Source organism: Micromys minutus (genome assembly GCF_963924665.1).
Source record: "Micromys minutus genome assembly, chromosome: 2".
Taxonomy (NCBI): Eukaryota; Metazoa; Chordata; class Mammalia; order Rodentia; family Muridae; genus Micromys; species Micromys minutus.
In genome coordinates, this window is record NC_137971.1 from 18,859,506 (window position 1) to 18,881,570 (window position 22,065).

At 46.9% G+C, this 22,065-nt stretch overlaps 1 protein-coding gene across 1 annotated transcript; it reads left to right on the forward strand.

The window, feature by feature from the left end:
- Positions 1 to 10,623: 10,623 nt before the first annotated feature.
- Positions 10,624 to 12,742, forward strand: FRAT2 (FRAT regulator of WNT signaling pathway 2). The gene has a single exon (XM_080913301.1). It carries the CDS (start codon positions 10,805 to 10,807, stop codon positions 11,498 to 11,500), a length of 696 nt encoding a protein of 231 aa, XP_080769427.1. The 5' UTR covers positions 10,624 to 10,804; the 3' UTR covers positions 11,501 to 12,742.
- The last annotated feature ends 9,323 nt before the right edge of the window (positions 12,743 to 22,065 follow it).

Consider the following 22,065-nt stretch of genomic DNA (forward strand, 5'->3'; position numbering starts at 1 on the left):
TCTGAGGACAGTTCCCTGCCAAGATGAGGACTGTCACATGGGCCACATGTGTTCCCTTCTCTGAGCACTTCACACAGAGCCCAGGATGTACAACCAGACACACCTGATCACTGGGCTGGATCTGAAACTCCTACAAGGGGGCCAGCAGTAGTTGTAGCCCAGGCTGGTATGGCTTTCACCTGGGCAGTCACACACACCCATCATCTCTGTGACTCCTATCACAGTAGATTGCATTCTGGGTGGACTCATGGTTTGAGGACTTATGTGGCCAGGCATGGGAAATTCAAGTTCATACCCACACAACCTGCTACTCTCAGCCTGGAGAAAATGTGATGGCACCAAGAGGTTGGGCTGTGAATTTGCAAATGCCTCCTTCAATTGCCACACCTTCCTGGTACTTACCCTGGGGGCCCTTTACTCTCGAATGATCTCTAGCTAGGTGAGGAGGTGGGGTTGACTTGGCTGAAGAGAAGGCAGGGCAGGCCAGCAAAGGGCTGGACTGAGTGTTCCTTTCCTTCCACCTTCTGGGAGGCAGACCTGTCCTCACTTCATTTTCTTCTTTCAGGAAAGTTCCTTCTTTTTCCTCTCCATCCATCTTCCCTACTTCCATAAATATTTCTGCGCTTGTTCAGAGTAAAGCAGTCCCAACTAAAGTTTAGAGACAATGGGACATAGTGGTAAGCTATGCAGGCAGGATTCCTGCTGTCACAAAGTTGAGGAGGTTGGGGCTGGAAGAGATGCTTCAGTGATTAAGAGCACTGTGTTCTACCAGAGGTCCAGAGTTCAATTCCCAGCTCACAACTATCTATAACTGTAGTCTCATGGGATCTGATGCCCTCTTCTGGTGTGCAGGCGTACATGCAAATAAAACACCCAAATACATACATAAATAACTAAATCTCTTTTTTAAAAAAAGCAGTAGAGGTAGATAAAAAGAAACCAAACAAACAAATAAGCAAACAAACAAAAAAAACAAGAAAAGGGGCTGAAGGGATGGCTCAGTGGCTTAGGGCACTTGTTCTTGCAGAAGACCTGCATTCAAGTCCTAGCACCCACACGGTGGCTCCCAACCATCCATTACTCTAATTTATTAGTATCTAACACCTACTTATAGTTTGGCATGCACATGTACACAGACACACAGACAGAAATACAGGTATAAAAAACTCACATAAAATAAGTCTAAAGAAAAAGAAGAAAAAAAAGAAATGAAGCAGGTAGACATTTCACAGCAGTGGCTACTACTCCAGAGGACTTGTGTTTGATTCCCAGCATCCCACATGGTAACCTGCAGCCATCTGTAATGCTAGCTGCCCTCTGGCCTCTTAGGGTATCAGGTACCAGCATGCCGCACAGACATCTATGCAGCTAAAACATCCATATGCATAAAATAATTTGTACGAACAAATCAATAAACATGATTGAAAAACTGCTGTGGAGGAAGGCATGAACGCTTTGAGAAGACTTGGTGCCCACGCTGTAGTAGGAGGGTGTCACGCTGTAGTAGGAGGGTGTCACGCACATGTTTGGGTGCAGCACAAACGGCTCCCTACAGGAGGGCCTCCTGGCTAAGACCTGAAGGGAGAGAGGGTTTGGTGTTCGAACTTCCCAGATGTCCAAGTCCGACTGTAGCAAACTGGAGGACCTATCTCGAAGCCTTTCGCCCTCAGGTTCACTGTTGGTGTGATTGGGGAGTAGACAGTTCTGCCACTTTGGGGTCATGTGGCTACAGGCAAAGTTGGGAAGAATAAAAATGGCCTAGACTGAAGACTAACATAGGACCCCTTGAAGCAGAAGTTTGGCCTTTTCCAGTAACTGACTGAAGGTCAGGATTGCCCAGCCAAAGGGACAATGAAGAGGGAGTGACCACTTCCGGTGAAGGCCATCTCATCGGCCCATCTTGTTCTGAGACCTTCATCTTTTTTTTTTTTTTGAACAACTTTATTTTAAAAAACAAAGATAAAAAAACAAATTTTAAGCATTTTTGCATAAAAGAATACGAATACATTTTTGTCAGTGCTTGGCTTTTTTTTTTTTCTTCAAAGGTGTGATAGTGTGCATTAAGGTCTTACAGTTACAATAAGCAAAAAGTACATGTAAAACAGGATGTAACCCGGAATTAGTCAAAATTTTCTTGGTGTGTAAGGATTGAGCATAATGGTTTTTTTTTTTTTCTTGAACTTCACGCAGTCTGTGAGTTGTTTCTGGGGTGTTCAGAGCTTTCTGGAGTTAGTATCAGTGACTGCATATTATGTCTGTTCTTTTGTGACTGGGTTATCTCACTCAGGATGATATTCTCTAGATACATCCATTTTCTTAAGAATTTCATTAGGTCATTGTTTCTGATAGCTGAGTAGTACTCCATTGTGTAAATGTACCACAAATTTTGTATCCATTCATCTACTGAAGGACATCTGGGTTCTTTCCAGATTCTGGCTATTATAGAGCTGCTATGAACATTGTGGTGCATGCATCTTTGTTGTATATTGGAGTGTCTCTGGGGTATATGCCCAGAAGTGGAATAGCTGAGACCTTCATCTTTGAAACAGCCAATAATTTTTCTTGGTTTGTTGAGACAGGGTTTCTCTGTGTGGCCCCAGCTGTCCTAGAACTCACTATGTAGACCAGGCTGGCTTCAAACTCAGAGATCCACCTCTTCTGCCTCTCAAGTGCTGGGATTAAAGACAGGTGCCATCAGGCTAGAGAGCTGGAACAGTGGTTAAGAGCACTGACTGCTCTTCCAGAGGTCCTGAGTTCAATTCCCAGCAACCACATGGTGGCTCACAACCATCTGTAATAAGATCTGATGCCCTTTTCTGGAAGAGGCCCACAAATCTGAGTCTGAGGCCAGCCTGGTCTATAGCCTGAGTTCCAGAGCTGCCAGGGAAACCCTGTCTTGAATAAAACAAACAAACCGTAATAAATATAACCTGGGCATGATGGTGCATACTGTTAATCCTAGCTCTTGAAAGGCAGAGGTGGATCTCAGTGAGTCCGGGGCCAGCCTGGTCTACAAACCAAGTTCTAGGACAGCAAGGTCAACACAGAAAAACCCTGCCTTAAGAAAACAAACAAAACTTTTAGATAGATAGATAGATAGATAGATAGATAGATAGATAGATAGATAGATGATAGATAGATAGATAGAGACAGAGAGTCAGACAGAGAGAGAGATATCAGGAGATTATGGTACCCTGGAGGCTAAGCGAGGGCTACATTTCAAGAAGAAGGTTGTCAAGGAGCCTGCTAGAGGTCAGAAAGAAGTATAAAAAGTTAGGGAGATCTGTGTACTTAGCACTTCAGACTAAACTCTGACAAAAAGGAAGTAGAAGGAAATAAACACTCAAACAAAAGCTTAATGTTGAGCATGTGGTTCAGTAGCAAAACTGTTGCCTAGGAGACACAAGACCATGGGTTACAGAGGTCAGAAGAGGGTATCAGATTCCCTGGAATTAGAGTTACAGAGGGTTGTGAGACACCCTGTGGGTGCTGGCAATGGTACCTCGGTCCTCTGCAAGAGTAGCCAGAGCTCTTAATTGCTAAGCCACTCTCCAGTCCCCTATTAATTTTTTTTTAATTGTGGTGTGTGTGTGTGTGTGTGTGTGTGTGTGTGTGACAGTATGGTGCAGGTGCCAATGAAAGCCAGAGGCATCAGATCTGAGTTATGGGCAGTTGTGAGCTGCCCATTGTGGGCGCTAGAAATCAAACTTATGTCCTCTGCAAGAGTAATACACACTGCAAGCTGCTGAGCCATCTCTCCAGCCTTAGAAACACTTACAAACACAATATAGGCAGGACAGGACAGTGAGGTATCATATGAGGGATGCTGAGATGCAAACAGGACCCATGGAGATGAGCCCCACAAAAGTAGACTTTGGCCTGAGTCACAGTCCCTTATAGGCAGTATCAGATCTGAGACTCAAAGTACATGTGGTGGCTTCACCAGGCCAAGGGTCACCTGGTGTACCGCAGAGACAAAGACTCTCTGTGGAGGATAACAACAGCATTCTGGCTCCTAAATTAAAAATAAACTATTAAAAATCCACATCAAATTCTAGTTAAAGACAGTGGAGCATAGCTGAATGTGGTGGCACATGATTTTAATCCCAGTTTATCAAAGCAAAAAACACCATCAAACTCTGGAGGCAGAGGCCAGCAGATCTCTGTGTTTGAGGCCAGCCTGGTCTACATAGTGAGTTCCAGGACAGCCTGAGCTATATCCTGTCTCAGTAAAACCTAATTAGCTAAATGGGCAGGAGTTTGTGTGTGTGTGTGTGTGTGTGTGTGTGTGTGTGTGTGTGTGTGTATGTGGTGTAGTTTGTAGAGTGCTTGCCTAACAAAAAGCTTTGAGTTCAGTCTCCAACACCATGTATCATACCCACAATCCTAGTACTCTCGGAGGTGGAGTCAGGAGGATCACAGAGCTCTGAGGCCATCCTTGCTGCATGGTGACCTGACATACAGGTGACCCTCTCTCAAAAGTAAATAAATAAGTTTAAATATATAAAAGCAATAGGGAGGTGAACCATTTTAAAATAATGTTATCTTACCTGATATACTCAGGATCTATCAATATGTAGCATACTGTTATAAATTCAAAATGTAGATTTTGATCCTGTCTATGAAGTCCAGTACTTGTTTTATTTTTTTTAGATATATTTATATGTTTATTTTTTCCCCAAATTTTTTATTGGAAATTCTCTGAACTTACATTTCAGATGTTATCCCTTTCCCACAGTCCCATCCCTTCTCCCCCTCCCATTGCCTCCAGTATTTGTTTTATATAACTTATTTACCTTTATTTTATGTGCACTGGTGTTTTGCCTGGATGTATGTCTGTGTGAGGGTGTGTCCCCCCTGGAACAGGAGTTATAGACAATTGTGAGCTGGGATTTGAACTCAGGACCTCTGGAAGAGCAGCCAGTGCTCTCAACCGCTGAGTCATCTCTCCAGCCCCCCAGTTTATATTTAAATTTAATGTGTTATCTCAATCCAGACTAGCTGTGTTTCATGTGTTTAACAATGCTTAGGGATGGAAACTTACAAACGGACATTCTGTCTCTTGACTCTTCCTTTATTGAAGCACTGAATTCCCTTTAAACAAGAGTTAAGTTTTATTATGTATGATGTACATGCCATAAATGTCACCCACTGGATGTACTTCTGCAGCTGTCACCACTACCAACTTGCAGTTAAAGAACATTGTGGGCATCCCAGAAAGGTTTCCTCGTCCCTGCTTTGTTCTCCGTTTGGAAACAAGGCCTCACCATGTAGCCTGGGCTAGCCTTAAGCCAATTTTTCCATTTCAGCCTCCTGTATGCTAGGATTACAGGCATGCATTACCACACCTGGCTGACGGTTTATTTTCTCACACTGCTGAATAATACTCCATTGTACACACACACACATACACGTTTTGTTTATCCATGCACCGTTTGAAGGATATTTGGATTGTTTTCAGCTTCAAAACTATGACTAATGTTGCTGTGAACATTCATGTGCCTGTCTCTGTGGAAAGGTTGCCAGTTCCTTTGTGTGGAGTCCTGAAAGTGGACTCACTGGGTCACGTGGAGAGTTTATAGCAGTACAGAAACTGTGACTGTTCCAAAGTGTTTCCAAAGCTAGAAGCATCATCTCATGTGCTCTCTGAGGATGGGCCAGGGTTCCAGTTCTCTACCTTCTTGCAAGCAGTTGTTATTTTCTGCATTGTAGATCTTGTTTTATGTGTACGAATGTTTTGCATGTTTTATGTGCACCATATATATGCCTGATGCCCTTGGAAGCCAGAAGAGGGCATCCGATTACCTGGGACTGGAGTGACAGACAGTTGTGAGCTGCCCTGTGGGTGCTGGGGATTGAACCAGGGTCCTCTGGAAGAGCATCTTTTCAGCCCCATTTATTTGTGTGTTCTACAGCACATGTGTGGATGTCAGCGTTCTTTCTCTCCTTTTATTATTTGGGCCCTGAGGATTGACGCGGGTTGTCAAGTGTGTCTTAGCCACACTTAGCCACTCTTAGCCACTGAGCTGTCGAGCTAGCCTTTAGATGGCGATTTCTACGTATCACTTTCAGTGTGCCCTCAAAACCAAAGGGGAGCAGCCTTGCATGGGTTGGAGGATGATGATGAGATTAGTTCTTGTCAACTAATAGACTGTGGCTCCAGTCATGCATAAAGATGGGAACCAGATGCCAGATATATCATGTAATGTTTTGGTTTGTTTGTTTGTTTGTTTGGTTGGTTGGTTGGTTTTTCGAAACGGGATTTCTCTGTGGTAGGCACTTAAACCATGCAGTGTGAACTTTGTCCTTCCATAAACACTCATGTTATAGCATGTACACTCATGTTATAGCATGTGTCAGTATATCATTCTTTACAATTTGTTTCTGTGTCTTTTATGTATACATACATATATATGTATACATAATAAGTACAGGTATGTATTTCAGTAAATGATTAAAAGGGTGTGACCAGTTTTCTCACATTATTGCTCAACATTGCCCCTGGCTCTCCCTGACCTGGGCAGCTGCTCCCACATTAGTTCCAGCACCGTAGGGCCACATGGAACTATAGCTAATTTATCTCAGTGGCTCTACCTTGGCCCCCAAGTACTCTCTGACCCAGGAGGTCCACAAGCCGTTCTAGCGTGGCACCTTTCCACACTATACCCATTCACAATTTCCTTGGCTGGCTGTTACCATGCCATGCCTATACGTCCCAATTCCATGGCGGGCTTGGTGTATCCCACCATTGCACCTTCTCTTGAACTCAATTAATTCACCACATGAAGGAAAACACCACACCATAGACTCTGGTCCAACTGATATAATTTGCTCATCTAGACAGCACAAATCATTCCATACACACTCATCATTATAAAATATTCATAACAACCTGTATCTACGCAGAAACTCACAGAGAAAAATACCCACATCTGCCTCCATTTCCTTTTACTCTTTCCCCACTCTCAATCCTCCCTCTTTCTAAAACGTTCTTTCTGCCCGTCCTTCCTCCTCGTCGAATGACAGGCCTTGTTTTATCTTGTACCTGCCTTCCTGCATAAAGACATCATCTTACAGGTCTGAACCCAGGCATGCACGCCCGTGTGCAGACCAGAGGACATCTGGTGTCTTCCTCAATCATTTCCACCTTATTTTTTCCGACAGGATCTCTCAGCGAACCCAGAGCACACTGATGGGCTGGAGTGACTGGCCAAAGAACTCGAGACCCACCTCTCTCTGCCTTCCCACAGAGGGTGTGCATGACTATGCTTAGCTTTAAGTGAATGGAGAAAATCTGGGAACCCGGGTCCTTAATGCTTGCATGGGCAAGCACTTTACCCACAGAGCCATCCTCAAGCCCCTTTGGTTCCTTTTAACTTCATCAGTAGCATGAGTTTTTGTTTTGTTTTATTTTTTTTTAAAGGCCTCTGGATTGAATCTAACTAGGAGTGGAGCCCTTCCTGCTTCCCTCTTTTCCCATGCACATCACAGATTGTTTATCCACTTATCTGAGGGGCCACTCTGCAGAACTCCCTATTTGCACGTCAAAATCCCTAAAGTATTGCTGCTCCCTAGGGAATAACTCCACTCTAGTATTATCTATCAGCTTTCCAGAATGTAGCAATAGATTATAGATTAGCAAGCAATCAGAGGCACAAAAAACAAAACAAAAAAAAAACGAAGTGACCTCACCCAATGGGATTCCCCATTACCCTGAGCAGGTATGTTAAAATAAGGCCCATGAGGCAGGCAAACTCTCTGGGGAGGGCTTCTATATGGCCTGAATGAATGCTGAAGCCCCAGAGTCCTATGTTCCTCCAGGACGTTCCTGAATGCTTGCAATGTCTCTTTCCAGGCTGGTAGCCAGGGAGCCAGGCACGGCTGTTCTCCCTTTGGATACCTTCTCATTACTTTTAATTGCATCTGGGCCTCTCTCGCATCTTGTATTTTGCTTCCTAACCCAGGGTGTTCCTCTCCACCTCCCACTGGCCCCACACACTCTTCTCTTCCCAAGCTCTCCTGAGAAGTGCCTCAAGAAAAATGGAGCAGGGCTCCTGAAAGGCATTCATCTCTGTAATGAACAGTCTAACGTCTGCATCCCGGCATTTTTACATAGCATCTCCACACAAAAGCAACATTACAAAGGGAAGCACCCCCCTTCTTTTTTCTTCTTTTTCAACGCCATCTCATGGCTCCGTTTTCTACAGTAAGTAAGAACGCTGTTGGAATTACTCTGACAGGAAGACAAAACAACTTCCAGGGATGCTGGGTTAGAAACAATAGCTTTGCCAGACCCATTAATGTTTAAAGTCAATGGAGCATAAAACTGCTTTTCTCTACTTACAGCCTGGCATCGTCTTACAGAGTGGAGGGGTGGGGGGGGATTGTCATTTTAACTCTGCTGAAATCCATAAGCCCTCTCGTAATTTTCATTCTCCTTGAAATTCTCCGGTAAGTACCAACAGAATGAAAATGAGACTTTATCTCTGGGGAGAACAGCTTCCGGTCTTCAACGGTGGTAAAGTGTGTGAAGAGACTCTGAGATGGAGGAGGAGGAGGGAGCTGCCTGATAGGAAGGTGCCCTCCCCTACCAAATCCTGCAGAACTGCTGTAGTTCTGACACACCTTGACATTTGGGAGAGTGCTTTCCGGAAGGCCCCAACCGATCCCAGGGCAAAGTTGACATCGGGTGGGTAGGGTTCTAAGGGTCAGTCTGGCCCTAGAAGGATTCCCTTCAGGGTCTGGATCACTTAATGGGCTCAGGGGTTAACCTTTATTATTAAGATATTAGCTCTTTCCCCCAGGGAATTGCTGGAAGAGAGCCCAGAGGCTGTCACTGAGCCTCTGGGCCTAATCCATGGTACATCTGTGTAATGCCTGACAAAGCCTGCTCCAGTCACCTCATTTGGTCTTGAAAACAATCTCCAAAGGAGGTGGGGCCGGGATTATATTTTTTTTTTCCATTTTACAAGTGAAAACATTTGTAAACTGATTGGCCTGGAGTCCCACACCCAGCTTCTAGTAGGGATGAGACTTGAATCTAGGTCTTTGTACAACCTGTTTAGGGCTCTTTTGGCTCCCATAAAACTGATCAGAATATTCCCAGCCCCACCCATCCCTCCTAAGCACCAGTTCCCAGCATCTGGGAACTCAGAACACAGCCTCTGTGTAATGACCACACTCCTCTGTCTCAGCCAGGAAGTATAGCCCTGGTTGGCAAGCTGAGGGGGAAGGGAGAGGAAGAAATTAATGGGGACTGCTGATGAATATGAGAACAAACAAAAAACTCCAAATAACAAACAGCAACAAGATCTACCATTGTTAGAAGTCTCAAAGGAAGCCAACTGGGGTGGTCCATGCCTTTATTTAATTTTAGTACTTGGAAGGCAGAGGCAGGCAGATCTCTCTGAGTTTGAGGCCAACCAGGTCTACAGGGTGATTTCCCGGACAGTCAGGGTTACAGAGAAACGCTGTCTCAAAAAAAAAAAAAAAAAAAAAAAAAGCCAAGACCATAAACCAAACCAAACCAAAAAAATAAAAAGGACAAACTGAAAAATGTCAATTTCACCTGTAACATGACACACATACATAATAAGGTGTGACTAAAATCTAGTGGTTTCAATGAATGATGTACATCACAAAATAATAAGAGTACATTCACCCAATTCTAGGTTTTCCATATACTTACAAAAAATTAAAAAGGCCAAACTCAAAAATAGTCTTATCCTTTGACCTAAAACTCCACTCTTAGAAATGTACTCTGAAAAATGAATCATAAATTTGGAAAAGTTTTATGAGAAAGAGCATTAGTCACACACTTATTACAATGGTGAGATCTGAGAAACAACCGCTGAAGGAATTTAAACAATTACAAGCACTTAGTGGAAACTTACATAATCGTTACAGTGTTTTCAAAGCGCGTGCAATCACTGGAAAAAGCGTTTATAATTTAATACGATGTTGAAAATAACATGCAATGTTTTTGTGTGTGGCCGGATAATGTACAGAGAAGAGGCTGAAAAGGAAAAAGGGAAAAGTCTGTTAATCTGGTTTGAATCCTATGGTTACAAGAACATTTTCCTTTGAACTACAAGAAAAGTCAGCTCCAGCAACGACTTTAGCTCTGAGAATGGCAGGGACAGGAGGAAGTCTGGGAAGCACTGACCACAGAATCGGCTCCCCGGCTCCCCGGCAGCAACGGTTCGCCTCCTCCCCTTGCCCCCACCGTCCGGGCCGCCCCTCCCCCGGGCCGGCGCAGGCGTTGCCCACACGTGGGGAAGAAGCTGGCCCGGCGGAGGAGGGGCTGAGTGTGCTGGTGGGGTGTATGTGTCCGCGCGTGGGAGAATCCAATTAGCAGTCTCCTAGGGTACCTCTTTTCCAACAGATCTTAGGACCGGGGCTCGGCGAAGGCGATACCCCACCCTGGGAGTTGCTCGCAGGGATATAAGCTTAGCACTAGGCAGAGCGTGTGGGCAGCGGTCTCCGACGGTGCGCGCCATCCCGGGCTCCTAAATCTTCTAGCGAGTGTCTCCACCCCCGGGCGCGCTCGGTGGTAGGAGCCGCGCGACGTCACCCATTGTTTACAAATCAACCCGAGCCGGCAGCGTTCCGGCTCCAGCGGCTCTAAGGCGCGCGGTGCCACTGCCCGGTGGTCCCGGCTTCCGCGTCTCAGGCTCGGTCCCCGCCTGGCCCGGGCCTCTGCCTCGCTCCCGCCCACCCCAGCCCCAGCCGCGGCCCGCCGAGCCCGCAGCTAACCGAGTCGCCAGCGACGCCCGCACAGCCGCGGGGACCCGGGCGGGGGGCCATGCCGTGCCGGAGGGAGGAGGAGGAGGAAGCCGGCGACGAGGCGGAGGGGGAGGAGGACGACGACAGCTTCCTCCTGCTGCAGCAGTCGGTGACTCTGGGCGGCTCGGCCGACGTGGACCGGCTCATCGCCCAGATCGGCGAGACGCTGCAGCTGGACGCGGCGCACGACGACCCGGCCTCGCCGTGTGTCGCCCCGGATCCCCCGCCCGCGCCCCCGCGGGTGCTGGCGGCGCTGCCGGCGGACAAGGCCGGGACCCCAGCGAGGCGGCTGCTGCGGCCGGCGTCGTCAGCGGAGGCGGTGGAGCCTGCGCCCCCGGGGGCCGTGCGCTGCGTGCTGGGGGAGCGCGGGCGCGTGCGGGGCCGGGCGGCGCCCTACTGCGTGGCGGAGATCTCCCCGAGCGCCAGCGCGCTTCCAGGACCGGGACGGCGAGGGTGGTTACCGGGCGCCGTGGCTTCTCGGCGAATCCAGCAGCGGCGGTGGACGGCAGGCGGAGCGCGCGCGACCGACGAAGACCCGCACCGGCTCCTGCAACAGCTCGTGCTCTCGGGAAACCTCATCAAGGAGGCGGTGCGCAGGCTCCAGCGAGCGGTCGCTGCGGTTGCGGCCACGAGCCCCGCGAGCGCCCCGGGGTCCGGGAGTGCCCGGAGCGGACCCGACTCAGTCACCCTGCAGCCCTCGGGCGCCTGGCTCTGACCGGGGGTCCCCGGAGGAGGAAAAAGACGCGGCTACGTGGATCCAACAATGTCTTGCCCCGGAGAGTTCGGAGCTAGCTGAAGCTGTCGTCCATCCCTCCGGTTACAGCCTCAAAGTTACCGGCCAGGAGAGGCTGTTAGAGAAAACGGACTCCTTGAGCTGCGCCGGCAGCCGAAGACCTGGGATCTACTGGGAGAACTGTGGCAGCTACTTGATCCACTTGTACCTGACTTAGCCCTTGGGCATTGTGTGCTTGGATTGTTTATTGCTGTGGCTCACGGGGGCGAGAATTGGGAGGGCTTCTAAACAATACTTGAAAACCAATAGTAGGCATATATGATCTCATTATTTTCGGGTAGAGAAGCTTTCTGAATATGGTGCTACAGTTGCAGAGCAGAGGGGTTCTAGGGTGAAGAACATAATAAAAAGTTGGTAGATGGGTGGGTTGGCAACGCTTGCTTTCTCCTACTTAATTTGTGATTGTGAAGGTGGGAGATGGGACCTAGTTGGTCAGTTCTCGAAGGTGGGGAGATGATTTTAAGTGGGGACATGCAAATGACCTGACCTTGGCAACTTGGACTCAAGGTCACGTTGGTTGAGTGGGGTGTTGTGGGATTCTCGGGAGCACTAACCCCAGTGTCTTTTTCTGGATCCAAGCACACACCAGAGTGTCGCTTTGCCTCCGCTTGGAGTCTCCCGAGGACACACTCGCTGACAGGGCTATGTAGGGAGAGTTATTTGCGTTTTCTGTGCTTTTCTTTTCCAGAACTCCTCCTCCTGCTGGGCCACTCTTGGCTATAGCGCCAGCTTTCTCAGAAATGGTCATAAACAACCTCCTGACCTCCCTGCAGCCGTGTGTTTGTGGTGTGTGTGGATTGGGATGAAAGCAGTAGGCACACTTTTCTGCTCTTTTGGCCTTCTGCAGAGTGGAGGGCCTCTCTTGCTTCCCCTCCTGCCAATCCTTGGTGAACGACTGAAACTGCTTTTCAAAAAACGTGACCCCCCAGGAGGAGAAAATGCTGGCTTTTCCCCTTGTGAAACCCAAAGGCACCCTTTCTGAGGTGCCACCCCAAACTTTGAGGTAGCTAAAAAAAAATTTTTTTTTTTAAGATTCAATGGCTTGTTCATCCTCCAGATGTGGCTATTGATGTACACTTCGCAACGGAGTGTCTGAAATTGTGGTGGTCCTGATTTATAGGATTCATAATTAAATGTCTGCTGAATAAATTTGGTTTTTGTTTTGGAGAATGGTTTTTGTTTTTGATTGGAGGTTGGAGGGGGAAAGAAGACCATGTTGGGGTGTCTGTACTTGGGGTAACTAGGGAGCTAGTTAACTCCTTTAGGTGGTGTATTTGAGTGTATCTGGCTGCATTTTGTTTTGAGATAGGTTCTCACTGACTTAGAGCTCACTGTGTAGATCAGGCTAGCCTCAAACTCAAGAGATTTACCCCCCTCACCTCTACTTCCCAAGCGCTGGGATTACAGGAATGAAAATGGTGCTAACTTCATCAGATGTTTGTATTTTGTACATTTATTTGCTCAGTGTGTGTGGAGGCTTTACATATGCATTAGGAAAGCCTATGAAAATCTCATGATTGTGGAAGGTTTTCTCTCCCCTTTTACCACTTGGACCCTCGATATCAAATTTGGGTAGTCTGGTCTGGTGGTGAGTTGTCTTACCAGCAGAGCCATGTTGTCTGCTGTCCTGTGAGATGTTGGAAGCTGCTCCAGGGGCTCTCCCATTGACCATATTCTAAGAATGCTTTCAGGGCTGGAGGGCAAGGATGGAAGACTTTTTCTAAGAATGGGCCTATGCAAAACCCATGAGAAAAATACTTTGTTTTGAAAATGGATCTGTATAGTCCTAATTGACCTGAAGTTTGCTATGCAGACCAGGCTGGCCTTATCTCCCTGTCTCTGCCTCTGGGTCCTGGGTACGAGGATTACAGCCCTGTGCCACTAAACCTGGCAAAACCCAAGATTAAGCCATTTCTTTGGCAGTTGTAAAATGGTTTGGGATAGTCAAGGGGATTAGATTGAAGTTCTTGACACATCTGATCATTCTCAGCCTCATATTCTCTGGGCAGGACTCCTTGCTTCCTGTCTGACTGTTTTTCTTCTGAGACAGGGTTTTTTTGTTTTGTTTTTTATTGAGTGTGTGTGTAGGCCTGGTTGTCCTAGAACTCACTCTGTAGACTATACTGTCCTTGAACTCAGAGATCTGACTAACTGCCTCCTGAGTGCTGGAATTCAATGTGTGTGCCACCACTTCCAAAAGTCTTCCCTTTTGAGACAGGATCTCTATGCATCCCAGGTTTGCCTTTGAACATGGGCAGTTTGTTCTTTGCATGCACACACACACACACACACACACACACACACACCAGTGTTGGGGTTACAGGTGAATGCTATTATATCATCTAACAATTTTTTTGGGAGATTGTTTTGAGTTTGAGATAATCTCACTCTGTAACCCAGGCTGGCCTCAGATTTGTAGCAATCCTTTCTCAGCTTTCCCCATGCTAGGATTATGTATATAAAGTAATTTTTTGGTATAGCTGACCTCTGCTTCCAAGTCCTCTAGGGCACCTCTCCTGCTGAGTATCATCCCTTCCCATGACACCCAACATGACAGGCTACCTAGAGCTGAGGACTCCAGCTTCACTCAACAGTACATCCCTACTGCTGCATCCCAGCTTTGTTATGATGAGCAAGTCACTGTCCCATCCCCCCACACCCCACCCCCATCCTCCACCCCCCACCTTGTGTGCCCCTGGTAAGACAGTCATGCTTAAATGTTTGGGAAGTATTTAAAACAAAATTCCTCATTCTTGGTAGTACCATATGGATTTATATATGCCAAGTGGAAGGCACACTCTCTTTTGAGATGAGGATGCTGAGGTCTAGACCATCCATTAAGCATTCTGCTTGAAGTTGTGACTGTGTGTTACTGTAGACTGAACCCAGGGCTACACAGAAGACAGGCAAGCACAATGCTACTAAGCGCTCTTCCCAGCCCCTTTTATATTAACTTTTTTTTTTGTTCATGTGTGTGCAGTTGAACATGAGTACATGTATTCATGCATGTGGAAGCCAGAGATCAACATGTCTTCCTCAATTACCCTCCATCTTAATTTTTGGGGATTGAGACAGACAGTCTGTCTTTGAAGCCGGAGCTCACTAATTCAGCTATACTGGATGGCCAGCAACCTCCCTGGGTCCTTCTGGCTCAGCCTCCCAAGTATTAGGTACTGGGATTAAAGGTGTGTGCTGTGCACCCCACCCACTGTGTTCCCTTTCTTTTAAAATGATTCATTCATTCAACACTGGTCTCACTCTGTTGCTCTGGCTCTCCTGGAAGTCACTGTGTAGACCAGGCTGGCCTCAAACAGAGATCCCCCTGCCTTTGTCTCCTGAGTGGTAGGATTAAAGGTGTGCAGTCCTGTGCCCAGCTTTTTTTTTTTCCTTAAAGTGTGAGTACCATGAATGCAAACTCAGTTCCTCATGTTTGTATAGCAAGTACAAGTACTTACTGAGTCATCCTCTCTAGCCCCATTTCCCCCCACCTAATTTGACTTTGAATTTGCCGTCCTGCCTCAACCTCCACAGTGACTGTAATTCCAGGCACACACCCAGGCCGTGTGAGACTATCTTGATACCTTATACTCTAAAGTTGTATTTAATAAGGTTTTAAAGACAATCCCACAAACCTTGGCCTTGGCTCACCAAGTATTCACAAGAGCATCCCCATCTCACACACTTTGCACACCAGCTACACAGATACAAGTTGCTAGGGATGGAGGGTGAGCTGGAGTTTGAGATGCCCTAGAAGAGCATCAGGTTTGAGGGCTGAGACCTGCCTCAAAGACCTGTGGCTAGGGAGGTACACAACAGACAGCGTTTAGCTGCTTCATTCAGAATTCCAGGTTCTCTGAAAGATGAGTTGGACTCACAAAAGAGCAGCATGCAACATCCTAACAGTCCTGGCTGGACTGGCTACAGCAGTGAAGTTGGAATGGTGACTTCTGCCAAGGACAGACGTCTACAGTAGCCAACAAACTAAGAGGAAACAAGAACTGAGCTCTGTTACGGGCATATACGATGGTGGGCGCCTTCTGTAAAATAGAGTGGAAGCTTCAGGCTTTTAAAGTTGATTCTTGCCTCGGGCCAGAGCCTGCCCACAGGGCTCTTGTGGTGGTAGTAATGGAAGGAAAGGAGGGAACAGTTCGGTTCTGGTTCGGTTTGGTTTTGTTTGAGACCGAGTCTGTGTATCTCTGGTTGGCTTGGAACTTGCTTTGTAGACCAGGATGGCCTGAAGCTCACGGAGGTCTTATTTCCTGCATGCTGGGATTAAGGGCATGTAACATTGCTCAGAGAAGACTCATGGCTTCACTAATTTCCGTCTGGAAGTTCTAGAAATAACTAGGTTTACTAAGCTGATCCTCCGCAATAGCAGGAGGGAAACGGGGGGAAAGAATTACAGTCTTCCTCCTGCTACTTGTCCTGAGCATAGCTCTCACAAGCCAGGCTTTCTCGACATGCCACATGTCGTGAATAGTGTCCTGCCAACTTGGATACGAAAGTCCTTCCAGATGGTTCCAGGCTTGGAGTCCAGAGGGTTGCTTTCCCTGAAACACCCTTCAGCCTGTCTTCCCACATTCAGTCCCTCCTAGTCAGTGACAAGAGTGTGGGTTTCACTACACCAGACGGGTTTCACAAGACCAGCATAGAAAAGATGGTTTCTAAGGTTGGTATGTGTTCAAGAAGGCCTTCAAAAGCCTGCATGAGGGCTGGGGAAATGACTCCATGATTAAGAGCACTAACTGCTCTTCCAGAGGTCCTGAGTTTAATTCCCAGTAACCACATGGTGGCTCACAACCATCTGTAATGGGATCTGATGATCTCTTCTGGTGTGCATGAAGACAGAGTGCTCATATACATAAAATTATTTTTTTTAAAAAAGCCTGCATGGATTTTAGACTAAGGAGGAAGTCCCTTCTGCTCAGAGTGATATTTCTCCCCAGGTACTGCACTGGGTTGGTGACAAAGTGCCCATTGTTGGTCCTAGTCTTTGTGGCTGCTCGGGTCTTGACTTGAATTCTCCTGGTACTGATCTCATCATTTGTAAAAGCTAGAGAATGCCTAGACCCAGCCCAGGTCCTGAAAGTGTCTCAGTGAAGTCACTGGAGCAAGCAAAGGCCATTTCTAAAAATACTGCATCTTGGAAGGGTCCGTTCCTACTACTCAGCCCAGGAGTGACTTTGGCTGGGACACTCGGTTCCTGAGAACGATAGAAGGATGGCCACAGAATGGTGGGGAGAGGCAGGGTTAAGAAAGGACTGGTGCCTAAGCTCCCCTGATAACGTTGTGAGCCAGGGGGACCACAGCTGTAGGGAAGTGACCAGGTGAAGCTGAGTCATGTCAGATGACTTGGGTTGGTGGGGAGGGTTGGTCAGGAGACTCATAAGTTCCAGGGACAGCAGCCCAGACTCTCAGATGAGTAGGACTTCAGTGATAAGGGTTGATGATAAGGATTTGGCAGTAGAGGTTAGGCCTGGGAAATGGTCTTAGGAACAACAGTAAAAACGCACTGGCTAATGTCTTTAGCTTACCAGGAGCTGGGCTCCAGCCTAAGCACCTTATAAAGATTAAGTCATCAGGTTTCTGGAAGAAAGATGCAAATACACTCAGAAGCAGACAAAGTAGAAGTAGAACTGAGGGTGGGAAGCCAAGGATGCTGAAGGATGGGCTACTGCAGTTAGGAACACAATGGCTAAGCAACTGCATTCAGGTTGCCTCTTTAAAAAATTATTTATATGAGTACACTGCAGCTGTCTTCAGACACAACAGAAGAAGGCATCAAATCCCATTACAGATGGTTGTGAGCCACAATGTGGTTGCTGGGATTTGAACTAAGGTCCTCTGGAAGAGCAGTCAGTACTCTTAACCGCTGAGCCATTTCTCCAGCCCCTCATGTTTTTGATTTTATATGTATGAGTGTTTTTCTAGCATGTCTGTCTGTGTACTATGTGTGAAGCTGGTACCCACAAAGAGCAGAAGAGGACACCTGGCTCTCCCAGAACTGGAGTTACAGATGTTAGTGAGCCACCATGTGGGTGCTGGGACTTGAACCTGGGTCCTCTGCAAGAACAACAGGTTCTTTTAACCATTGAGCCTTCTCTTCAGTCCCAGTCATTGACTCTTGATCCTCTTGCTTTTACCTCCGAAATATTGGAAATATAGATATGCACCATTACAGTTGGCTAAGTAGTGTGTGTGTGTGTGTGTGTGTGTGTGTCCTCTTCTGCCATGTGAATTTCAGAAATCAGCTCTAGATAATCAAGTTTGGGAGTAGGCACCTTTACCTGCTGAGCCATCTCACTAGCTCTTTTTTCCCCAGCCAAGTGGTGGTGGCACACACCTTTAATCCTAACACTTGGGAAGCAGAGGCAGTTGGTTTGAGGTCAGCCTGGTCTACAGAGCCAGGACAGCCAGGGCTACACAGAGAAACCCTCTCTCAGAAAATTTTTTCATTGTATTTATTCATTTGTGTATATGTGTATACACGTGCATGTACATGTATGTGCGTATATGTGAGTCAGAGAACAACCTACAGAGTTCTTTCCTTCCACCATGTGGATCTCAACAATTCATATTGTCAGGCTTGGCAATGAGCATCTTTACTAACCTTGAAGGCTCCAGTAGTCCCTCCCTTGCTCATCCCAGCAGGGAAACCAGCACAATTTAAGGTGGAAAGGGCTTTTGCATTGCTTGCATAAATTAAGCAAATTTATTTTTTAAAGGGACAATAAAAGGAAGGGAAGGAAGAAGAGCTTGTGACTTCAGACTCTGCGAAAGAGTTTTCAGGGAAGCCCTTTTCAGTATTAGGCTTGAGACCTAATTTTGACAGTTAAACAGGAACAGGCAGAGGCAGGGCAAAGGTAGCAGGAAGATAACCTGCTTGTGCCGTTTTAACACACCCAAATCAATAAATCAAATAAGCTGCCCAGAGCCTATCAGCTGGGATTCTACACTTACCTCCCGAGAGAGTGGTGAGTCCGTCGGCAGCTGATAAGGAGAAACAGTTACTAAACTCCTTGCTATCAGTTTGTATTCTCTTTGTAGCATTAGTGACAGGCAATCCATTCACAGAAACCCTGGGCTCTCCCAGTTGCTAAAAGGTTACATAGAAAGTTGATTTAACACCTGGCCAGATCCTGGGATTCTCTGTGGTGGGTCAGTGTGTAACCTAGGGTGCTGTCCTATGAACTGTCCACATGTAACCCCTCCCCTGCCCACACTAGGAACCCCATTCTTCCTTCCTCTGCCCGGAGCCTGGTCTCTCAGAGAATCTCCTTTTAATTGCTCCCTACTTAGCTTCAATTAAGCATGGAATCCTTCCCAACCATTTTCTCTTTTGTAATTTTTGTTCTACACTGCCAGGTATCACACTCAGAGCCACACATTGACTGGACAACTCTGCTGCTCCTTGGCCACATTCCTAACCTCTTCTTTTCCCTTTCAGGCTCTGTCCCTCCTTTCCCACTAGCTTCAGACTTCTAGGCAACTGGATTCATCATTTCCTTGCAGGCCCCCTTAGCTTGTGCCATGCTGTTGAAACCACTCCTGTTTGTTTGCTCGGCAAATATTTACTGAATACCAATACCCAAGTGGTAGTATTTAATGCAGCCATGTTTCAGGCGGGGACCGGAGTGGTTTTACTAGTATCGAAACCATCTTATCAGGTGGGAACTATTGTTATTACTAGAGATGTGAAAAAATCTACCCAGGGTTACCGGAAGGAGCCAGGCAGTCTGGCTCCGACATAGCATTTTATGGCTACGTGGTACTGTACTGTGGGTTTTCTTTTTGAAACTGTCTCTCCTCTTTTCCCTTCCCTCCCCATCCCAGGCCTTTATCACCTGGTGTCTGGTTGCCAGCCATGGATCTGGGTGACCATACATAGTCCCCCTCGGCCCCAGTCTATTTCCTGAGCCACGTGGCTCAACTATCTGCCTAAGACACGCTCTTCATGTTGTCATCCTGCTGCCATCAAAGAATAAATAATCTCTTTGGGAAGGAGGCATGCACACAGGAGTCCCTGAGATAACTCTGTAATGACGGTAAATAAGATGAAACAGGGAACAGAATGAACCGGGACATAATTCCTGGGACACAGTTGCACGATTTTTTTCCCCTCAGCACAAATTATAGACAGAAGTGCAGAGCGCAGCCGAGCCATGGTTCAGCTGAGCACAGAAACTGAACGGGAAGAGGGTGGGTCTTCTAACGAGGGGGGAGGGGATCTTAAGAGCTGGGCCCCAGGTACTCTCTTCACTGTCCACCCTACTCTTCAATGGTACTAATCCTACTGCCCCAGCTCTACAAGTTCCACACAAGCTGTTTCCCTTGCTTGGCTAGGAGGTGACCTCTGCCCCATTCTTACTGACATCTGGATAATGTCTTCAGCTCAGTTACCTTTAACACTTTCCTGGGAAACAGCAACAGGGTTTGAGATCCAGTGATCGGACCTCAGAGAACACAAGTCTGAAGTGATAGAGATCAGGCCCAAGGCCTTGCTGCGCATGCTATCCCTGAGCTAGACCCCCAGTCTCTGTGCTTTTTTTGATTTATGATTTCAGACAGGCTCTCACGTAACTCAAGCTGTCCTTCCTTCCTTCCTTCATTCCTTCTTTCCTTCCTTCCTTCCACCAGAAGAGGGCATCGGATCCCATTACAGATGGTTGTGAGCCACTATGTGTTTGCTGGGATTTGAACTCAGAACCTCTGGAAGAGCAAGCAGTGCTCTTAACCAGTGAGCCATCTCTCCAGCCCAAGCTGTCCTTAATTTTCTTTATAATCAAGGATTTCCTTGAACTTTTCGTTCTTCTGCCTCTACCTCCCAAGTACTGAGGTTACAAGTGTGCATCCCCTCACCGGCTTCCCTGTGCTTTGTTTAAAAATTAATTTTATGTGTATGTGCATGTGTGTGGGCTTGCACGTGCCATAGCACTCACAAGAGTTGTGACAACTTACAGGAGCCGTTTCTCTCTTTCTGCCATATAGGCCTAAGAGGTCAGACTCAGGCTGTCAGGCATGGCAGCAAGCGCCTTTACCCACTGAGACACCTTGCCTGTGCTTGACTCTTTGTGATTTTTAAGAGAGATCAGGGAACAATGGCATGTAGCTCTGTGATATGATCTGTGCATGAGCCCTCAAAAGGAAGAGGGGAAAGAGGGAGGGAGAGACATACTTTTCTACAAAAGACTCAAAGTTGTGCTCCCCCCCCCACACTCCCCCAAGACTTTCTCTGTGTAGCGCTAGCTATCCTGGAACTCACTCTGGAGACCAGGCTGGCCTTGAACTCAGAGATCCACCTGTCTCTGCCTCCTAAATTCTTGGATTAAAGGAGTGTGCCACCACTACCTGTCCAAAGCTGTGCTTTTATAAAATAGTTTCCTGAGCCCGAAGTAATCATGAGAGCTTATGATCCCAGCACTTGAGAGGCAAGTGCAAAAGGATCAGAAATTCAGAGTGAGGGTTGGCTGTGGAGCAAGAAAGGGTCAACCTGGGGTACGCAAGACCCTATCACAGAGAGGGAGAGGGAGGGAGAGAGAGAGAGAAAGAAGAAAAGAGGAGAAGCAAGCAAACAAGCTTACAAGAGTGATGATTTGTTTTTCCATTTGCTTCGTATAAATTATCAGATCTCCCACCATTCTGCAAGTTAGGTAGGCTCTGCACTTATCCCATTTTGCAGATGAATTGTTGACGTAATGACCTCTTTAGACCCTGTCCCAAAGCACACAGCTAGCCTCAGGGGACTGCCTGCTGTTTTCTGTGTCCAGGAGGCACAAGGGTAGCTCATTTACACTCCCTTCAGATATGCATGGGAGCACTGCTCAGGAGATTTTTTCCTCTTTGCCTGTACCAGCTTGCATAGCATCGTGTAGCATAGCACTTCCATCCCTCGATGAGACAGGAATCCCAGCCTGCAAAACCTGAGCGCTCTGGGGCTGACATTCTGTGATTACTGAGCATTGGTAGAAAGGGAAGGGGGCACTAATTGAGTGAGTTAGTAATTTAGTTGCCAAGGCAACTCTTTTCTGATTGGGAGGAAAGGATCACAGGGTTCAACACAGACTTTGCTGGATAGGAAAGTGTTGTCTGATCTTCACTCCATGTTCCTGCTTCTAAGCTGGAAAAAGAACTAGAAAAAAAAAAAGGGATAAAAATTGAATTCAGAGCATTTAAGTCTGGTTTAGAATGATCCAGGGTGGCAGGCTTTGGAGTGTTCTATGTGCCTTTCTTTTATCCAAATCACTTACTTGCTAATTGATTAATTTTAGCTGTTTTATTCAGTTTGTAGCTTTGGTCTTTTATCTCATCCCAGCATCTTCTGTTACCAGCTGTCTTTGTACTGTGAAGAATAATTTGTAAGAAAATGATTACAGTCGGCAAGGGAGGTAGTCCTGTTGGAAGAGTGCTTGCCTAGCTTGCATGAAGCCCTGGGTTCAAACCCCAGGACTCAATAACACCTTTAATCCCAGTACTTGGGAAGTTGAGGT